The sequence below is a fragment of the Armigeres subalbatus genome, chromosome 2 (genome assembly GCF_024139115.2).
Source record: "Armigeres subalbatus isolate Guangzhou_Male chromosome 2, GZ_Asu_2, whole genome shotgun sequence".
Classification (NCBI taxonomy): Eukaryota; Metazoa; Arthropoda; class Insecta; order Diptera; family Culicidae; genus Armigeres; species Armigeres subalbatus.
The window spans coordinates 348,166,816-348,189,439 of NC_085140.1; the positions used below are offsets into that span (position 1 = coordinate 348,166,816).

Below are 22,624 nucleotides of genomic sequence, written 5' to 3' on the forward strand. Positions count from 1 at the left end.
TTGGTATGCCGCTGCTTATCCGGAAACTTATGAAACGATATTCCGATTTCACGTCTTTGTGAGCAAGAAGGAACTACACAATTCACATAAGACTTCTTGACCCAATTATCTATATCATCCATATTACTATCCCTGAAACGTACCAAGAAGTTCACATCATGAGTTAATATGATTAATATATGTACTCACCTGGTAAGTCCGCGGTAAAAATCGTTCAAACAGCTCTATTTTCTACCGGTGGTACTACTACACTTTCGCCGTCGATTTTGAAACAAGGCAATAAAAATATTTCTTTTTAGTACTGTTGAAAAGATTCGTATACCACTTAGAGGGTAGAGGAGTAGGAAGAATGTTCATGGTTCACACAAATTAATGAAAAATTGCATGATCAGATGTGTACGCTGATAAAGGGAAGAGCACATCTAAAACTGTCCAACATCTGTCCACGTGGTATGAAAACAGCCCTTCGGAAAAAAAAGCATCAAAATAGAATAATTAATAGTTGAGGGACTTTTAGATTATAAACTTCATTGTACAGACCCCATTTTTCTGATATGTATGACATGCTAATTACAAATGTGTATTAGCCATCTAATCATTCTTAATATAATTCAATTTTCTAAACGCATAAATATTAAGACTTGTCTCATTCTACGAAATAACTTGAATTAAAATTAAAAGATACCGTTTCATTGAATAGATGTCTTATACTGCCGTGAATCGCATATCTGTCCCATCTTTGCTGGATTTCCTATTCATATGGGACAAATATGCGATTCACGGCAGTATATGTCATATTGAAACGCATTTTAATTCCCCAGATTAGTTTCTTTTTCAACTTCAAGTTTAGTTTGAATTTAATTCGATGAATGGGATGTTGCTTAGAAGCAGATAGACGAAACATATAAGATCGTTTATATTGGATGTGCCAATTCAGGTCCCTTTTTCAGGTCATGTTTTTCTCAAAATATTTAACTTTGATACGAGAAGCACGAACAATCATCAACTCGTCATAATTTTCATCATTGAATTCTTAATTTTTTTCTACAACAAATATAATTTTGAAAAAGTATCACTGGCGCGTGATTACTTGTAATTTTAATGCTGATACATTGATTGCTACATCAAACAACTGAAACCGAAATACGCCGCTCGGTACACAGGTTGAAGAATTGACCACGCGACGCCTCTGAAAATACAGTTTTTTATAATTCTGCCTTATTAATGGTTATCATACATGCATATCTGCTATTTAACTTAACTAAAACATATCCTCAATACTTAATAAAACGATAACTGTATATAGTTTCTATTATTGTCCATATATACCTACTATTCAATCTAGTATTCAAAATCGGATAAATTAATTCAGTTCCTAACTAAAAGCTTATCCTCAACGCTTTGGCTGTCAATAGTCTCCACAATATGAACCCTGAACTTGTTCAATCCTACATCTGTTTATATTAAAACTCAATCCTAACTGCCCCGAAACCGCTTTCAACACACAACTGCCCCGAGCACAGCCACTACATGTGACCCACAGGACCCCAATCGAGGACGGCCTACACTATACCATTACAACGCAGAGCTTACAACCTCTCTTGGGCTGTGTGACGCTGAAAACATGCTCCTAACATTTGATGCCAAAAAATAAAAATAATTAAACTAATTACACTAAATCTTACACTTTTGATCGATCCCGGCTGACATTCGCGTTAAACAATGTGTTCCATGAGTGCTGATCACTCATGATAACGCACCGAATCGGGGAAAAAATGCAATGTAACGCAGAGTTTAAACCCTCTCTTGCGCTAAGTAATGCTGAAAACCTAACTTCTAGGAATTTGATTCGTAGAAACAAATTATACTGAAATTGTTGCGTGGCAAAATAAGTTATACTATTAGCTAATTTAGTTAAACCCTGACTACCCCACATTATACTGGCCCGTTTGGAGTTATCCAGCGCCACTTGGTCTTAACATTCGTTTTCTTTTTAAATCCTACAACATTTCATCACGTTTGCCCCCCATATTAGTCATATGTACAACGAATGCTTGACTATTACTATACTAAGTATAGTAAAAGACCGGAAGTAATCATGGGCCAGCCACCACCATCGATATCCAAATCTCGATATCGAAACGATATCGATATTTTATTAATCCGATATAGCCCTACCTCGAAATCAGTAAATTACTTCTTGATGATAGCTTAAATAATGTCACTGCCCCAAAGATAATAAGAGCAATGCAAAATAGAATTTTTAGTACCTACAAGTTGACCAGGATGTTTCTCAACATTGTTTTATACATTTTTAACAGATTTTTATAAATCAATTTATTTCACGAAGTTATAGACAATTCAGATTACGAGCTCCTCAACTTGATAAAGTGGTTTTTGATACTAAATTTATCAAGATACTCTTTATCTAATGATAAAACTCATAGTCTGAACAGGCTGTCAGTTTACACTGACACAGATGATTTAATCTGTTGAAAAAAAAATTACCTACCTACATGTTTTACTTAACTTCAATCAAATCGTCATCCTCTTCTTGCTGTTCGTAGATCTGAATGTACGCTTCCGTCAGGGTGATCATTTGCGGCAGAATGTTGGTCACATGCAGATCCTGCATCTCATACCATTGGTTGGTACTCTTTTGCAGTATATGACACCGATAGGTCCCAGCATTGGGCTCGCCGTCATGAACGATGTTGGCCACCAAATTGTACTTGGTGTACTTGTGGAGCTTCTTGTTCTCGTCAGTCAATATGTCACCGAAATCGATGTTTCTATGAATCAGGAATGAAATGCGTTAACACACTTTTTTTTTTAATGCGTCCATCGATACTTACTTCACAGGAAAATTAACGATGGTTGGATTCTTTTCTAGGAAAAACGTATTCTTTGTGAATCGCTTGATGTATAAGATAATAAATTTGGGCAATCTAGTTATTTCAAAACGTTTGAGAAAATTTTCCTTGTATGTTTTGTATTCCTTTTCGGAAACCGAATTGAACTTTGCCAGCAGCTGGTACAGATTGACCTGGGGAATTATGTTCTCCCTAAATTCATCGATGAATAACGGCGTCGCCGGGAGGTCACAAGTCAAGTACAAGAAAGTCGATGTTTCAACCTTCTCCTGGTACTCGTCTGTTGCAAGCAGCAATTGCTTCTGCACATCATCCAGTTCCGTGGGAGGCAACTTTCGGGTATAGATCTTCATCTCCCCCTGGAACGTTCGATATACCACGGATGAATTTGGTTGCTTATTACCACGCAGCTGTTTGTGCAAAATATGCAAGAACCAGGACAGGAACTCGATTGGATCGCCTTGCTCCGTAATTTGAAACTTCTTGCTACTCCACAACACAACCGCCTGGAGCATTTCATGTGGCGAAACGTGGGACTTGAAATTTCTAGGATTCCACAATTTGCGCAGTAACTCTCCAAATCGCTGGACAAGGGTAAAGGCCGTATCACCTGGCGGTCTCTTGATATTGGCATAATTCTTTTCAATCAAAAAGAAGTCTCTTATTGGTTTCACATGAGATAACGACTGCAAGATAACATTGCAATAATCGTTCGCTTTGATGTTGTTCATTCCTACGATTCCCGGCGAATACAGCGTCCCATCCACAGTTCTTGACATCTTCTGGTCCTCCTTGTCTAGATTCCGGATGTCCCTCGCGGTAAACACGGGATTCAACACGTACTTGATATCGTCCAGTGAGGAGTCTATGATTTCGTAGTTGTCCGGAAGGCAGTAGAACTTCAATGTGGACAAGTTCAGGAAAACATGATGAGACTCGGCCACGGAATGCGTGTAGGCATGAGTATTCGTTCCGCGTCCCTGGAAATACTTTCCGCATACCAAACAGGCATAGACGTTGATCCGGGTTAGTGAGACCGAGCACAGCTTCTCAAAATCGAAATCCAACAGATGTCGATTTATAGTGTCCAGGTAAGGGCACAATTTGGAGCGGTTCGGCAGAGATGTATCCGGCACTTTCGATTTGATTCTCCTGGCATTATCTTCGTCGTCATCGGAACCAATGTCCTCCAGTTTTGGCTTCTTAGCTGGCGAGGTTTTTGTCGGTGGTGCTAAATATGGATTGAATGCGATTCGGCAGGTAATCTCGATTTGTAAATAAATGATAACTTACCTTTAAGTTTACGTTTCTCGGACATATTCTTAAATAAAACCTAATTTGTTTCAATATAAAAACGGGAGCAAAATTGGAGTGAAACGCGATAAAACGCCGATATAACCAAAAGTTTACAGAGTGTTTTCAAACGTTTGACAGCGTTCTGTTGATAAATAATTTGCCCTTCAGAAACAACTTCTACACGCTAACTTGGATCTACCCAAAATTGTTTAAAAATGACCCATACACGGAAGTTTAAGAATACCTATTAAATGAGGTTTATTCACCCATTTTTTGAAATTGTATATATAATTTATATATATTTATATATATATATATATATATATATATATATATATATATATTTATTGTAATATATTGTCTGTTTCCTTGGTAACAAAACGCGCCGACCATTTTAGGCACTATCAAAATCGTCGCCAACATCTTTATTCTAAAATTATGTTAGTTTTATTAGAAAATAATGTCAATCTGCATTAAAAACAGAGCTCAATTTTGGGAAATAATGTGATTATTGAGTAAATAAAATTTTGTTCACAGTTGATTTGACAGATCTTATGGCCATTTCTGCTGGCGACGATTTTGGCGTCAATTTGTTTTGCGACGATTTCAAATCGTCGCGGCCGATAAGGTGGGAAATTGATAATATAATTTAAATATATTGCCGATTTCACCAATTATAACGTGCAAAAAGCGCAATAGGTATATGTATTATTTTTCAGTTTTCTGCCGTGAGCTATTCGACCGTTTTACGAGGGACGATCAACTCTATAAATCAGTTGAATTGTAAATACATGTCGCGATTCGCTGGTTGGGCCACGACCTCAGCCCAACAAACGAATTCGGTTTTTTAGTTGGGCCAACTGACAGCCATTTGAACACGTGTATTTCGACTTGAACATCACAAATGATGTCCAGTGACGCCCAATCCCGTTTTCCGTGTTTACATTGAATTTTGACGTACGGTTGCTTTTTAGTTGGGCCATGGCCCAACCAGCGGAGGCCCAACTAAAAAGTGACCCAAGTTATAAAATCCCAACCAGCGAATCCCGACTGTATCTAAAAATACATGAAAAAATACCTTAAAAATACAAAAATTCTTTTTGGTACAGTGATCGTTCGCTAATTGGGGCACGACCTCACCCCAACTAGCGAATGCCGTTCGCTAATTGGGGCGGTTTGACAAGCGTCAATGTTGTTTACTTTTTGCATTGGACAAAAGAAAATTTGACGCGCCAGAAAATATCGATCCCGCCAAACATGGGAACAAAACGTCAACGCGTTGTTGACATCACATTCTGACGTTTAGCTGCTTTTTAAATGGCATTCGCCCCAAATAACGAACCCCAACCAAAAAAGCGCCCCAACTAGAAAAACCCTATTAGCGAACGTTCACTGTACTTCAATTCAAAATAATTCATCAGTACGCCGACAATTCGTCAATACGACGTAAAGTACAATTCTAATACCTGATTAATACGCCGATTCACCAAAAATACGTCAATACCTGTCAATACCAATCTGTTTATTATGACAGATATGGAAATGGAATTCTTGTTTTGAAAAACCCAAATTAATCCACCTAGCGGTGACGATGCCTTTCTCGATTAAATCAAGATATACTGAAGGTTGTAACTTCGTTTTTTTCCAACTCCTATTTACCAAAAATGTTGGCAATTTTGTTATAATGTTGTAATTATCCCGCATAATTACAAACTGTACATGGATATTTTCCCGTGCGGTCGACAACAGTATCCTTTACTGTTGACAACTGTAAATGAACAATCTCATATAAAGTTTTAACAGTTTGTGGTACGGTTATTTGACAAATAACAATATGTTGAATGGGTTGTTAAGTTATGTCACCATAAAAAATCGTCTGTTTTCGCGTGCAAAATTTTCGCTCAACAGTATGATAAAATGTTGACATATAATGCAGGAAATAAAGAACATTTTTGAGACAACATGTTATATGTTGACATTTAGCGATGATGTCGAGCAGTTATGGTTGAATCGATCGAAAAGTATTCGATAACCGCAACGTAAACTGTGAAGCTATATCTTACATCGTAATAATGATTCTGACCATATAACATGTTGTTTTTTATTATGCGGGTAAGCATAATACTTTATGTTATAATCAAGTTATGACGATCGTGAAATTTTCTTTCCTCCATATTTGACAATGAATTTATAACACAATTATTGCTAGTATTGTTATTTGTAACACATATTGATATAATTGATACGACTAAGAGCACCTCCACGGGAGGCCTCATCGCTATTCTTATAATAGCGCTCCTTCCCGAGTGCTATTTTAGGATAGCGCCCCACTTTCCCACCGGTGGTTTCTGTTTTAGGTATAGCGACTTCGTTAGCATATCAAGTTCGCACCGGGCGTTGCTAAAAGTATAGTCATCATCTTCTTCAATGGCTCTATATTCCAACTGGAACTTGGCTAGCTGCTCAACTTAGTAGTATATTAGCATTTCCTCAGTTATTAATTGAAAGCTTTCCTGTGTCCGCCATTGCTTGAGTATGTATTTTGAGTGACAACTATGCCCAAGGAGCCCACTGGAAAACATCCTTGGCCAAATGGAGAATAGAGCTCGCCATCTCCGGAGGGCAATTCTACGCTTTTGCTCGCAAGGCCAACTGGAGACCCGTCATCGTATTTTTTTCATTATTATTCCTTCTATGGATTTCCTTCATCCTGAAAAATTCCTTCCGGAATTTATACTTCCAGTCGAAGAAAGTCCTTCTGAAATTTCCACCAGTTTTCCTACAGGACTCTCTTGACAAAATCCTGCAGGAATTCATCCAGAGTTTTTGAAGGAAAACATTTGTAACAGCATCCGGAAGAATCCGGAGATTTTTCTTGAAAAAAAAACTATGTTTTCAAACGAACCACAAAAAATTATAGGGCAATTCCAATACCAAAAAAAAACCCGAAAGAATCTGGAAGAAAGCCTAAAACTATTCTGGGAGAACTGCTAAAGATTCTTGAAAGAACACAAAGATTGCTGGGGAACTCCCGGAAAAATCTTCTAGGGATCCTAGATGAATTTCCAATACAATAATTTTTAAACGAACTACAGCAAAAAAAAACTTTCTGGAGATTTCTGGAGGAGCTACTTAAGAATTCTACTTGAAGGACATACAGAACAATTACTAAAGCAATTTTCTGATGGAATCCTGGAAGACCTCCTCGAATTAACTTGAAAAATTCATTTTCATTCGCGAAAAATCTATGAATATTTCCCTTGCTATTTACGTCGTAATTGTTCTGAAAAAGAAAAACAGATTTTCTGCATTTTTTGGTCAATACCAAAGTGACGTTTCACAAAATCACAACCCTGTATGGAAATTTAGCAATCCAGTATGGGGCGCTTAATTTGGAACTCACGGCTAATTTTGAGTTGCGTTATTATTTTACATTCCCGTTTAAAAGTCCCTATAAAGGGCCTGGAAATAGCGATAGGGACCCAGATGTGGACTCCCGTGGATGTGCTCTAACTGGTCGGGTTGGTATATAACATCATGGGTCTCCAAGACTTCTATAAAAGGTTCGATTTCGGAGTGAAATGTACACGAACATTTTGAAAATTAAGCCAATAATTCTCAAAGCCGACTTAAATATGACGTTAAATACATTTAAGATTATTCAACCAACTACACACCCACCCCCATTCGCCAAGGCAACGATGCCATTTTTAACGATTCCTAAATATGAACAGAAGACTAAAGGCTCCGTCAGACGTTGCAAGCAAATCACTCGTGAGAGCGAATGATTTCTGAGAGCACTCGCATTTGCAGTCACACGTAGCAGTTTTTTACTTTAAGCAAATGTCAGATTTAGTCTCATGCAAATATAAGCAAAAACGAAAAACTTGTTTTTCGGCGACAAAATCTAATTTCATTTCTATTTTTGCAATGCAACACTGCCACCTGAAAACGTTTTCATTTTTGCGAGCGAAAAATTTGCTAGTGCTGCCCTAGCAAGCGCAATTTCGTTTCTGAGAGTTGAAAATTTTTAACGCTTAGCAGTCACACATTGCAATCGAGCGTTTGCTCACGAGTTGTCATTTGTTTGCATGCAATCACTTTCAGTGTAGTCAAACAGGCAAATTTTTGACAGTTGTCACTCTTTGCGAGCAAAATGCTCTTTGCGTGTGATTTGCTTGCAACGTCTGAAGGCACCTTAACAAAACCGCATACATAATATAATATGGAAATGAGGAGAAGTATAAAACGAAAACTTTATTCAAATTTAGTTTTAAGGGCCCTCCTTTGCCGTGCGGTATGACGCGCGGCTACAAAGCAAGACCATGCTGAGGGTGGCTGGGTTCTATTCCCGGTGCCGACTTAGTCAATTTTTTGTTTGGAAATTGTCTCGACTTCCCTGGGCATAAAAGTATCATCGTGTTAGCCTCATGATATACGAATGCAAAAATGGTATTGCGCATAAGCCCCAAAATTTTATTCCCACCTTTGGGTTTCCGCGCCGAGCACTCAGCGCCAGACTCGGCGACAAGGAGATAGTGGTCAAGTTGGTACTCCTGATTTTTTGACAACTGATGTCGATTGGTTGTGTGAGTGCACCGGTGTCAAAAAATAGAGCTTTTAGCTGAAAATTTAATTGTCAAATGCACATTCTGACAGCAATATAGATGTATGAGTGAATAAAATGTGCAAATGCTCTATCGTGGAAGCAGTCGCTGAAGACAAGTGTCAATGGTTTCAGTGACGAAACGAAAAGTTTCAATGCAAAAAGCAATAACCTGGCTTAGAAATCCCGCGGTTTATAACTGTGGAAGTGCTTAATGAACACTAAACTGCGAGGCGGCTCTGTCCCAGTGTGGGGATGTAATGCCAATAAGAAGAAGAAGAAGAAGAAGATATTCAAATTTGCCCTTGAAATCACCCAAACTTCACCATTACTCCACACCACCCAAACCAAACAGCATGTTGATGAAACCTCTCTTTTCCCCTTCCAATGTATGACACAAAACAAACGCAAACACCATCATGGCCACGAGCGTACGAACCAGTAGTTAATCGTGTCGTTATCGAGTGCAATTTCTTTTGCCAGCGATGAAACTTACAACTGTGTTGGTGCGAATAATGGCAATAATCAACATCGAGTCCGCTCTCAACTTTAAAGCGCGTGCGTTGTTCGTCGATTAGTTTTCGTGTTCAACTCGTTCCACATTGCAAGCTTTGAAAAGCTTTGCTCGTTGCGTTAGCGTTATCGATATTGTCGTAGCGAAGATTCTAACCCATCAAGCGAACGTAATTTATATTTTAGCATGGTAGCTGCTCAATGCTCGTAGTCCCGTTTATATGGGAAAAAATGGAGAACTGCCTAAACCATTTTCATTGTCAGCTGCGAACGCATTGATCAATCTTAATGAAATTAAATAGCATGTAATTGGAAGAGTGGCTCTGCGGAATGCAACTTGTTGCGATAAAATCAGTTAAGTCTAAGTACATGAAAATCGTGTGAGTTTTTGAGGTTGAAAAAGTGACCATACAGACACACAAACATACACACACACATACATACACACTACACTACTAAAAATCCACACATATTTATTGGCAAAAAACCATAGATTTAACTTATGATGTATATCAACGCACATATAACCATTCTCCACGCGAACTACTAATAAAATATATGTCCAAATAAACTTTATGTGTGGTCTCGAATTAGCAATTATTTAATTTATGTGTGGTTCTATATCGATTATATTAGGGTGACGCTATTGCAAAAATCTATAACGGCGACACATATATCTTATATAGATATTTTTGGCAGTGTAGGGTGGCTCAAATTAGTATGGGAAAAACTTTTTTCAATTTTTTTGATTAGCCGCCTTCTTATTCGGTTCTATTTGATGCCCTGATGCTCTGGACAAAATTTCAGCCAAATCGGTCAACGCTTGGGCAGTGCTAAAATCGTTGGAAGTTTATATGCAAAAATGTATGCAGAAACATCCCAAAACAGTGAATTGCAGTTGGACGGCACAACACGATGAAGAACTATGATACTCACTCAGATCTTGAAGAATTTAATACAGAATGCTATGCAGAAAACCGCGAGAAGATTAGATTTTGCCCGGCTAAGTTATTAGCATTTCTCTGAAGTGGGGTTTGAGCAAATTTCGTTTCTTTTACCTTTGAAAAGAAATAAATTCACCCCTACAACACTCCAGTAAAATGCTAATATCTTTGCCTAAAAAACTCTAATCTTCTCGCGGTTTTCAGCATAACATTCTGTATTTAATTCTGTAAGATCTGAATGAGTATCATGGTTCTTGATCGTAAATTGTACCGTCTAACTGCAAATCACTGTTTTTGGATATGTCTGCATACATTTTTCCATATAAACTTCTAACGAGTTTAGCACTGCCCAAACGTTGACCGATTTGGCTGAAATTTTGTCCAGAGCATCAGGGCATCAAATAGAACCGAATAAGAGGGCGGCCCATCAAAAAAATTGAAAAAGTGTTTTTTGAGCCACCCTAATACACACACACAGACATCACCTCGATTCATCAAACTGAGTCGAATGGTATAAGAAACTTTACTGTCAGATGTTCCTGTAAAAAGTTCGTTTTCAGAGTGAAATGATAGCCTTTCGGTACAACTTTGTTGTACGAGAAAGGCAAAAAGAAGTTCCGGGGCACAACTTGCGAAGGCGTGTAACCTCGAATAAAAAATATCATTAAAATATTGCGCTTTTTGCACTTTATAAGAGTTTTGCGACACGACACGAGACCTGGACGATATTCGTGGAGGACCAACGCGCACTTGGAGTTTTCGAAAGGAAAGTGCTGCGTACCATCTATGGTGGGGTGCAGATGGCGGACGGTACGTGGAGGAGGCGAATGAACCACGAATTGCATCAGCTGTTGGAAGAACCATCCATCGTTCACACCGCGAAAATCGGACGACTGCGATGGGCCGGGCACGTAGCCAGAATGTCGGACAGTAACCCGGTGAAAATGGTTCTCGACAACGATCCGACGGGCACAAGAAGGCGAGGTGCGCAGCGGGCAAGGTGGATCGATCAGGTGGAAGATGACTTGCGGACCCTCCGTAGACTGCGTTGTTGGCGACGTGTAGCCATGGACCGAGCCGAATGGAGAAGACTCTTATATACCGCACAGGCCACTTCGGCCTTAGTCTGATTAAATAATAAAATAATAATAATAAGTTTTGCGAGATCTTTTTTCTCACAGTCATCTTTTTCTCACACTCAATACAGTGATCGTTCGCTAATTGGGGCACGACCACACCCCAACTAGCGAATGCCGTTCGCTAATTGGGGCGTTTTGACAAGCGTCAATGTTGTTTACTTTTTGCATTGAACAAAGGGAAATTTTACGTGCCAGAAAATATCGATCTCGCCAAACACGGAAACAAAACTTCAACGCGTTTTTGACATCACATTCTGACATTTAGCTGCTTTTTAATTGGGTTTCGCCCCAATTAGCGAACCCCCAACTAAAAAGCGCCCCAACTAGAAAAAACACAATTAGCGAACGTTCACTGTACACTCAAAAAAGTTTAATTTTTCGTAATATTAACAGACGTCAAATCATTAGGCTTTCAGTGATCGTGTACATACACGCAGGGCTGGCATACTCCTCAGAGTAGTCAAAATGTGCCTTTCTTTCGCACTACTCAAAAAGACCGGAGAGAGTGTGTTGCGATTATCGCTCATTTTTTCTTGTCCTCAACGCAGTGAGGCCTCTTTGTGTTTTTACTCTGCAGCGAATGAATTTGTCAGACACGAAGAGTTGAGGATAAATGATGAAATAAACACACCGTGTTCCTCAATGAGTTTTGGTATACGGGGAATCGAACAGAATGAAAGTATACTTTGTTAAAGTTTAACGTAGCTGTTGAAACTTTTTATGCGTAATAAGGTGTTTTCGCTTGCTTTTGGGATGTCTGTGGGCAAAACTATTCAGAAGCCTTTGTATTACAACATTATTACGCCACACCTGTCGCTTTAAAATGTTTTACTGACAATTTCTAAATACAATTTCCGTCAGGTAATCTCAGGTAATGAAATCGAAACGAAAACAGAAAACATGGAACTTATATAAAGTTCCATTATTTCATTTCAGTGCTATATTTTTTCTTAATACATTATGCCCAAAACACTCCTGCTCTGATAACGGGTTTTTGTGTGTTTGCCGTCGAAATATTAATTCACCCTTATTATTTGAATGTAATCTTAGGTGAACGACCCCTAACCGCTTTTATCTAAATTGCTTTTAGAATTATTGAGAAGTGTTTTCAAAATTTCACCGTTTGCTTTCCCGTTCCATTCCTTTCAAATATCATATTTTGACTTCTTCTTCTTCTTCTGCTTCTTCTTTATGCAACCCTTATTTGCCAATGTTATACTTTTTAGCATGGAGCGCCAAACTTCATTGAAACCCCGCCGAAATATGTTTGTGTTCCAAAGTATTTCTGCGAGCATCATGGAAAACAATATTATTTTAAAGAATATTGCACCAAGTGGCACAAATTTGTGTTGGCCCAACTCTCACCAGAATAATTCTCTCACTCTTCGTCTTCATCCTCACTCATCGTGTTGGCTTTGTTACACGGTGAGGATCAGCGTTACTATTTGTGGTGTGTATTAAAATCTCCTCATTGTGCACAGTGTGTGAGGAAATGCCAGCTCTGCATACACGCACGTTTCACTCACACTTTTACTCGGTTTGTTTGCAACCACGAGCAGCTGTCACGGCAAAATCAAATGGGATTGTTTGCAACTACGAACCTGCGTTTGTGTTGGTGAGAAATGTCGGCGAGACCCTAATGGCGAGAATCGATTTAGTGTACACGCTTACATGTGACTCACGAGTAATGGGTTATAATTGGGTAAATTTCAGTAACAAAAATCGATCAACCCGAAATGAGAGTGAGTGTGAGAAAAAGAAGCGGGCAAATCACAATCTACACATAACTCTTCAAATTGGTGAAATCGGCAATATCATAATTTTTATTGTTCCAGCACCATTTAAAACATAGTTTTTACCTGGGAGGGAGCTCTCGATACTACACATCAAATTAATTATATACTGTCGTCATGCAACAAGTAAATTTGCAACAAGAAAGAACAATCAACGTAGGCGCCACCTGAAAAGACTAAATTTATTTTTGCGTGTTATTGTTGTTATATTGCCTTCAAAAATATTGCTGAAACATGAAATCAAGACAAAATTTTCAAAACGACTTATCTGCTTTTGTAAACAAAGATTCAAACGACGATTTGACGAATCTGATAGCTCTCCCACGCAAACCAACACCATGAATAGGTACACGTAAAAAAATAACCTTATATGTTATGGCAAAAACCCTTCGAAAATAAATACTTATACTCTTCATTATGCCACCTAATGAATGATCCCATATCAAAAAGCTAATAACATTCATAAGTTAATGAAAAGTATAAGTTTCCGAATGTATTTGACTAATGCGATTTATAAGTTTTCCTTATACATGTCATTAAGCGCCTGCTTTGGCAAAAAGTATTAGAAATATTAATAATAAACAACATTAAATTTTTTACGTGTAGGTGAAGGATTCCGCTACCTGTTGATGGTGTTGATCTGCGTGGGAGAGCTATCAGATTCGTCAAATCGTCGTTTGAATCTTTGTTTACAAAAGCAGATAAGTCTTTTTGAAAATTTTGTCTTGAAATGGAAATTTGGTGTGCAGAATCGCCAAATCGATGTTTGAATCTTTGTTTACAAAAGCAGATAAGCCGTTTTGAAAATTTTGTATTGAAATATATAAATAAATGTTACTGAAGGGCTTGAATATTTTGGTATAAGGCATTTTATGAGACGTTTCGCGGTGGCCGGATTATTTACTTCTAATGTTTTGTTTTGGTATGATTCTACGTGAACATTTCGTTAGGTCCGAACACAAAATAATGTTTGTAACGTTTTGCTTTTCTTTCGTGTTTTCTTCAGCATTTCATGCTTAGAATGCAATGATATGAATAATCTAACGACACGTTTTAAGAATCACATAAAAAACTTTGTTCTAAAACCCGGGTAGACGAATAGTAAAACAGACAGAATTGATGATGGGACCCATCGGAATGTTCAGCGCGAATTTACCAAACAAACGGGCTCCCACTAATTGTCAAAGTAGATAAACACGAGAAAAACAGCTGTTTCGATCTGTCTCATAAAATGCCTTATAGCCCTATTTATGTTTACATTTTCATTTTGACGGAAATCCGGGAAATCCTTGCAAAGGGTTTTCGTTTTCATTGGTTTCCATCGCCATAGGTGGGTGGGAACAAATAGAAAGATTAATTTGATGCAAGATTTGATTGTTAGGGAACATTAACGTTTCATATCACAAGTGGAAACAGTGTTTTTCTACAAAATATGGGTTATTGTCGCTTGTGCCAAAACCCTTGCGGTTCCAATTCACTTTTTAAGAATCGATTCTTCCGAGAGAAATTTCAGGATATCATCTGTATGTGGGTAAGAAATTTAGCACAACGAAGCAAGTTGCATTTCTTAATACCTATTTGATTTTCAGGTTGATCCAAAACAGGATTTCAATTTGACTGATGTGTGTAAAAAATGCGAAAACGAGGTCGTGGAGTTCTATCTTTACAAACATCAATGTCGAGATATAATTCGTGGAGTAAAAAATCCAACTCCATTAGTTGAGGATCACGAAAATTTCCCACTCCTCGAAGAAGAAAGTTCTGTTTCAGATCCTCGGAGGGAGTCTGTGCCTGCCAATAGGGAAACAGAAGTTTCTATTGTAGAATCTTCCTCTGAGTTGAAGACTGCAACTCGACCCAAGGAGAATGAAAAATTGAGTAAAAATTCGGTTGATGAGCAATCATTACAATCTTTGCTGGACAACTGCGGCGAAACAGTGGAACTCTCGATTGAGGTTTTGGGAGCGTTGAACTCGGATGAAAATGTAATACCAGCTCCAGTCATACCAACCAATCCGGAAAAGGTTGCCCCGTTCAAAAGAAAATTTATTCCAGTTGAGAAAAAGCGTAGAACGTATACGTTCAAAACTGCGGAGGAACGTTTGGCAGAAAAAATGAGACCGAAACGAAAAATTCAACGCAAAACGGAAGCTGAAAAGGCAATGGATCCAGCGGAGTACAAAAAATATTACTTCAAAAAGACTATGGAGCGGTACCGGAAGACGTGCGAAATTTGCGGAAAACGAATGCAACAGGATCGATGGGAAGGCCACATGAATGGCCACAAGGGTTTGACACCGTTCAAATGCGAACATTGTGAGCTGCAGTTCAACTGCAGGCTCAATTTGAGGTCGCACATTCAGCGAATGCACGTGACAGGTAATGAAGTAAACTGCCCCCAGTGCGGAAAGGAGTTCTCCCAGAAGAGAAAGCTCGAGCAGCACATTTTTTCGGTGCACGCCGAAAAAAAGTATCAATGCAGTTTGTGCGGGCTGAAGATTCTTAATAGGTGAGGCTAAAATTTTAAGCAAAGTTGAAACAAATACAGACTAAAATACTGTTTTCTGCAGGAATTCTTTACAACGGCACATGAACATCCACACCCAAACGCGGGACTTCATTTGTCCACATTGTGGAAAAGCGTTCTACTGCAAGAGCGTGCTGACCATCCATCTGCGGACACATTCCGGTGAAACGCCGTACATTTGCAATGTGTGTCCGAAGGGATTCATCCACCGTAGGATCTACGTGATGCACATGCAAAAATTCCATCCGGGGGAACCGTTGATGCAGTTGAGTGGATCCAAATCGATGAAAGAGACTTTGATGAAGAAGTATTGAACGAAATATGATGGAAATGCATCTTTTTTGAAATATTAGCAGTTGCTTTGTCTTACAGAGTTTGACAGCCATTGATACAAAATAGAACATAAGGGTCTTTCGTATGTTGATGAATCAAATTGATTTATTCAGCTTTCCAACATGCTTAGAGTGCTGAAACTTTTAATATTATGCACTTAAAAGAGTTTATTTGAAGTATATCTCAAATTTTTCCTCATGTGGTAGTAGATTCTATCTCGAGTTTTCCTCCTGTGGTAGTAGATTTTATTTACTCATAGGCGGAATTTATTCTCATCCAGAATCAGAAATAACATTTCTCAATAATCAAATTCAACAATCAATTCTTTCGAACAGAAGAACAAAACATTTTTCAATGTTTATAAATATCTCTTTATTTGTTTTCTTACATAACAAGTTATTCCTAATTAAATAAATCTGAGAAAATATACGCTAATCTGATTATTTTTTGTTCTATATATGCAAATTATTATATCTTCTACGCTATCAGTTCCTAAATGTTACATCGGTTAAATCCTGAACAAAATTTTGAATTCCCTCTCACACATTATGGACCATTTCTCAAAGAAATGTCTTTTACACCTTATACAGGTACGCTCTCACTGATTCGGTTTTTTAGTTCAACTAGCTGCCTCCATTTTAGTATGCATACTATTCGAAGGTATTACACATAATCATTTTGCCTTGTATTAATTAAGTAAACAATTTGACTTAAGCTTAGGTGCTAATTTGTATGATCGTGTGGTTTTCTACTAATACTTGCATATTATTTTTAGAAGAACGCTGCCTAATCAGAACTACAACGAGAAATTATTTCTTACAAAATTTAATGCTTAAATATGTTTTTTCATTCAAATACGTATTTTAAAACTTTTGTTATGCAGACTTTGGAAGAGATTTTGATCAACTACATATTTGGCTTTCGGGAGAGCCACGCAATACATATTTTCTGGGAGTAAATTCAATCTGAGTGCTTCGTTTTCATTTCTTGTGTAATCAGTCGAGAGATTAATAAGATCCGTCTGTAACAATGGATGTGTTCCTCGAGTTAAACCAGCCATAGGCTGAAAGTCTCGTATATAAAGAAATAACAATCATGGATGCGTTCCATCGAAATCATCGCACTAGGCCGCACATTTATTGTTCTATGCCCATTGGTGGTTACCGCTAATTCGTTTCTTATACTAGACTGTTGAAATCCACCGCTCAATCATCGCTGTCCATGTGAGACCCACCGGAACCGACGGGGATTGCGTTGGCCCCATAATTTCGAACCAGATTGGAGAAAGAGGTCGCTCCGTCATTGGTCTGCAAGATGTACATCAGCACACTCTCGATCTGCACCTGCCCGATCAGGGTGCTGAAGAAGAGATCTTCGAGATCTCTTTTCGAATTTAAGGCACGCAGTGTCGGCAACTTCATCAGCAGGGTTACCAACCGTTGCTCCAGGTTTTGCCGGTGTTGTCGTTGCTGCTGATGGTGGCTAGATTCGTAGTAATCGTCTTCGTCATCCTGGCCACCGCGGATGTTCTCCTCGCTCCGACTCGCCATCAGTCGGGTGTGTTTCTGTTTGTAGTAATCGCGGAAGCTGGCGAGCACCATGTCTTGTATTTTGGCCAGATGCTGATTCTTGACGTTGTCCTGGAGGATGTTGTCTGGAATTTGAATTAAAATATATTTGATGGACCATTCTACTAAACTAACGGTAAGTAACCATACCTGGATTGAAAATGCAGAGTAACCGCAAGTAGGCAAACTCCTGATCGGTGGGGTTTAGCTTTTGGACATCGGAAACAAATTCCTGTATAAGCAGTATGTACTTTGTCAGGTAGTTGATGACGTCGCTGCCGTATTTCTTGTTCAAAATCAGAGTCTTCATGTACTGGATCAGGGCCAGCATTACGGTGTTGAAGGCCAGCTGGCCGCTGGCTTGGGCCAATCCGATCATGAACAATTCTGGCCAAGTTTGGCGCATCAACTCCGACTGGAAGGAATCACTGGAAAATAGAGCAGAGTAGTTCTTAGACATTGTTTGATGATTGAATTTTGATTTCAATATTCTAATTCATGGGGCCCTCCTTAGCCGTGCGGTAAGACCCGCGGCTACAAAGCAAGACCATGCTGAGGGTGGCTGGCGATTCCCGGTGCCGGTCTAGGCAATTTTCGGATTGGAAATTGTCTCGACTTCCCTGGGCATAAAAGTATCATCGTGTTAGCCTCATGATATGGTCGGGGTTCAGCCAAACCACACCAAGCGCCAACGAAAAATTACCGATTTTTCTGCCCAAATTTTCGTTTAGCAGATTTAGTTGATCGCAAATCGTATAGGATATCCCTCAACCCCATAACTGAGGATATCCTACTGCAAATGCACACTTGAATTGATATGAAACTATTTCCATTGTCCTTTTACGAACAAAATATCTCAAGTCAGTTGAAAAGCCGCTTGGTGCGGTTTGGCTGAACCCCGACCATATACAAATGCAAAAATGGTAACCTGGCTTAGAAATCTTGCAGTTAATAACTGTGGAAGTGCTTAATGAACACTAAGCTGCGAGGCGGCTCTGTCCCAGTGTGGGGATGTATTGCCAATAAGAAGAAGAATTCTAATTCATACTATGAAATGTAGTCTACAATATTTATTCGAAATTTTGAACCTATTATAACACCGACTGAATTTTTCTTCTACATTTGACACCCATAAAGAATGTACGTGCATTATTTTAAAAGGAGAAAATAAATAGATCAGCTAGGAAACAATAGCAATAAAACCACTTTTTTGGGCAAAGTTAAATTCAAATGACATGGACATATGTCATATATTGTCTTAGTAATTGAGTTGAATTACTTTTTCTGTACTTTTTCTACCTCCGTAGCGCTGCAGGAGGTTTGTTGGAAGGGATTAATGGTGCGAACGTTTAGAGGTAATCATATACCATCTACCAGAGCTGCGGCAGCACACACGAGCTTAATAACAGCTTAATAGTGATGGGCGATATACAAGGTGGTCGATCAATGAGAGAATGTGCAGGTTGAGGGTCAAACGCCGGTTATTCAACTTCAGCATTATCAACGTCCATAGCCCACAGTCCGGAAGCAGTGATGATAATAAGGACTGTGAGATCGCGTCCGCCCGCGGCTGCGACTAAATAAGACTGAGCTGTCACCATCTCAACAGCAATCATCATCATGAACAGTGTTGCCGAACACATAACAAATGCAAGAGCTACACATTTAATGACTGTTTACATATTGTGCATTTCATCATAAATTGTACGGTAATGCGCGTCTAATATACTACAATCCCCCTTTTGATATAAAAATGGCCAACATGTTTGGATTATACGTATTGAATTACATAACGGTTTCACACCAACTCAAGATACCATCACAAGTTATGCCAGACGAACTTCAGGCTAAATTTAAGTAAATGGTCATTGTATCTACTGTTGTCATGTGGTAAATGTCTCTAGTATAAATTCACCACCATTTGATTGAACTTGTTACCATATGATACATTATTATAGTCCAAACAGACTTGAATAAACTACAATGCACGCGTTCTAATCATTACTGCAATCCCACAAAGATTTCAAAATTAATTTCAGTGTCTTGATAATAGATTCCATCTTTAACTTCGCTTCACTTCAAATCACCAACTGAATTTCGATACAAGAACTGTCTTAGTCACGACTTATTTTACCAACCCTTATGCCATGAATGACTGGCACTATATATCCACCTTTACAGTATAATTCTATTGCTGCATGCCCTTCCTTCCTCTTCTTTCGAAATTGGCGACCAAGTCCGGTGATTTTTCACAATTAGCATCATTTGAAAATTACCTCATCATCTGAATGTCTCATGAAGCGCCCAGATGCTGATTCCTGCACTATTCCTGTAGATGAAACTTTCGAATGGATCTTTCAAATCTTTTTCTGAAATTATTCAACTTTCGCTACATAAGCCTGCTTGTGATACAAATCATCATAGTTTAATCAATAATGTTCACCGCTCACCACAATCAATAATGGTCATAATATTGTTAATCCAGTTATTGTTAACTATTTCTATAAGTACTAGTATGCCTGGCATGCTTGCATGTACTTCTACAAAAACCGTAAATAGCATTCAAAACATATCAGTATATGCAGCTATTTGTGATTATCTTGCCTAGGGTATGAACCCAAAAGCGCTATCCAACGCAGACCACTTTTCGACCAAACAGTATCCAATGTAGTCTGATTCGATATAAAGGAAAGGACTTCTAATGAAGCAAACGTTTCACTCAATGTCTTCATCATTTATACTTGTTCCCACATCTTGAGTTATTGATGACCTAATAATTATGCACAAACATAAAACAACGTGAAAATATGCTCGCCTCAGGGCGAACTCAAGGGCAAGTATAAACACCTCCTCTTCACAACTTCATATCTATCCTCCTCCAATAGTGCGTTTCGTCAACCTATCACACAATAAATCGTCAAGGGTATGGATTCAAAAACAGTCTCCCACCCACATTGCGCACACATCAAGCCTAAACCTCCCTCTAAACCTCCGGTCATATGAAGTAAATCCGTACCTTAACCCTAACTTTGCTGTTCAAAAGTCGTACTCGACCGATGTAATCTCTTTCTTTCTTAGCTCCATCTTATGTCGACCGATTTATACACGAACAAACATGGTGAACAAGTGTTTATAGAATACTTGCCAATATTGGAATGAATCCCCTGCTAACGTGAACTGCCCGGCATTCAATCTCATTATTAACAAACACTTGTGTAGGTATATACTACACAAACCAAGAAACTCCAGAACTGAGTGGCAATTAGTGAATTTTAGCGCAAAACAGTAAAATGTGACGAACAAACCATAATCATACTAACACCAGCGGGCATACCTCCAACATACTACAAATTAACCCTTACACCACGACCACACACCGGTTCGAACTACTATGAATATTTATGCATCGACTCTCATTATATACAGTTCCACGTATTTTAAAAGAAACTTTACTATATTATGACAAATGCCCTCGGATAAAGAATTCGACCCTTCTTCTACAGGACTCAAGCAATTGCAGACAGAAACAGTCTTCTTCACAGCCACCAACAAAAATGTACCTCTCATGTGAAACTACCGAATCCAAAGATCACATTAAATCACAAATAGTCAGGTCTAGCCTCTTCGTTGCTACATCACAACCCATCTTATAACACACTTCTTCTTCTTCTTTTTCTTCAATGACTCAATATTCCAACTGGAACTTAGTATTCTATCTGCACTTCCTTAATTGGAAACTTTTCTATGCCCACCATTGCATGAGTATGTATCTTGTGTGGAGAGCACAATGGGTATACTATTCCCAGGGATCGAGAATGTTTCGAATCGAACTCGTCATCTCCGGACTGGGAACGGTACGCCTTCGCTCGCAAGGCTGTGTTGTTTCACTACATCTTCTGAATTTTCAATTAGGATAAAACCAGTTTGACCAGCCACATAGTCGGAAAAGAACTCTAAACGCACAAATCAGCATGCCTTATCACACCTACCAACGCCATGTATCAACCGTCTCGTTGAAATGCACAACTGAAGCCACTCCCATCGAAACCCAGTCCTCATCAAGTATTTCCACAATTCCCAAGCATGAAGGTATTGCAAAATAATGATATTCACCTGCTTTTATAATACATACACTCATCGTGCAGCCTACACGATGGGGCATTACTTTACCTGAAGAGCGTGTATTACAAAGTGTCGACACTGTCAGAATTAGAACAATATTCATCGTCCATTCCCATACGAAATTGTGTTCCAAACGATCAGGAGACCTGTCCAATGCGGCACATGTCAGTACTCTTCCTACTCCTACAGGACTCTACCTTTACCCACCGATGAATCTATCATTCTGGAATCCGGAACAAGAATCAAACACCGCCCACTCGCAAATTGCAGCTGCGTATCATATTCCTCAGCCAAAGAAGAAGCGCAATCTCCCTCTTTCCACTTTAATGACTTTACATCTCAAACCGGGACATCGTTGCCTCCAGCACTTTTCAGATATCTACATGGTGATAGTCAAGAGTTTGATAATTTCCAACCTCACAAATCTCAAGATAGGGTCGTAATAGAATCCAGCCGCCTTCAACACATTCAACGTTGTAGCCATACATCTTACTGGTAATCCAAGCGAAGTTCCGAGGGTCTCAATAAAGACTATACTCAGTCGAGAAACTTCCGATTAATCTAAATATCACTTTACTTCCGAAGTGCATCTTGAATCATGCACCTCCAATCCACTTATCTTACTGCGACGACAAAGCTACCATCGCTCTTAAGTAACTAGTCACGGCACAACACTCTCCACCAAATCAAATAATGTCTACTATGCACCAAACTAAAAATTGGTCTTCAGTAAGTGAATACATCACTGTCAATTCATGACCATATTTTCTCCAAATTTCCAAAATTTAGCTTCTTAGCATTCGATGCTCGGCAATACCTTAGAACAGAACTTTGCGAAACACACCGATAAACACCCATGAGTGCACCTCTGCACACTCTGCCATCTCTTTTTTTTAACCTCCAACTAATC

General features: G+C 38.8%; 3 protein-coding genes across 8 annotated transcripts in view; 1 reads left to right on the forward strand and 2 right to left on the reverse strand.

Annotated features, from left to right (window-relative positions):
• Positions 1–2,322: 2,322 nt before the first annotated feature.
• LOC134217047 (ubiquitin carboxyl-terminal hydrolase 39) lies at positions 2,323–4,324 on the reverse strand. The gene is made up of 3 exons (XM_062695804.1): positions 4,167–4,324; positions 2,856–4,104; positions 2,323–2,792 (listed from the first exon to the last, which is right to left on the reverse strand). The coding sequence occupies exons 1-3, from the start codon at positions 4,189–4,191 to the stop codon at positions 2,522–2,524; spliced, it is 1,545 nt and encodes a 514-aa protein (XP_062551788.1). The 5' UTR covers positions 4,192–4,324; the 3' UTR covers positions 2,323–2,521.
• A 10,090-nt stretch (positions 4,325–14,414) lies between these two features.
• Positions 14,415–16,043, forward strand: LOC134212906 (zinc finger and BTB domain-containing protein 24-like). The gene is made up of 3 exons (XM_062691232.1): positions 14,415–14,695; positions 14,754–15,673; positions 15,735–16,043. The coding sequence occupies exons 1-3, from the start codon at positions 14,597–14,599 to the stop codon at positions 16,003–16,005; spliced, it is 1,290 nt and encodes a 429-aa protein (XP_062547216.1). The 5' UTR covers positions 14,415–14,596; the 3' UTR covers positions 16,006–16,043.
• A 328-nt stretch (positions 16,044–16,371) lies between these two features.
• The window catches only part of LOC134212904 (nuclear hormone receptor HR78), a 56,917-nt gene continuing 50,664 nt past the window's right edge, over positions 16,372–22,624 (reverse strand). For all 6 annotated transcript variants that reach the window (XM_062691227.1, XM_062691229.1, XM_062691226.1 and 3 more), the window contains exons 4-5: positions 17,743–18,020; positions 16,372–17,678 (exon numbers count right to left, since the gene is read on the reverse strand). In XM_062691227.1, the coding sequence (XP_062547211.1) occupies positions 17,230–17,678; positions 17,743–18,020 (727 nt within the window). In that variant the 3' untranslated portion in view covers positions 16,372–17,229. The remainder of the gene's footprint in view (positions 17,679–17,742; positions 18,021–22,624) is intronic.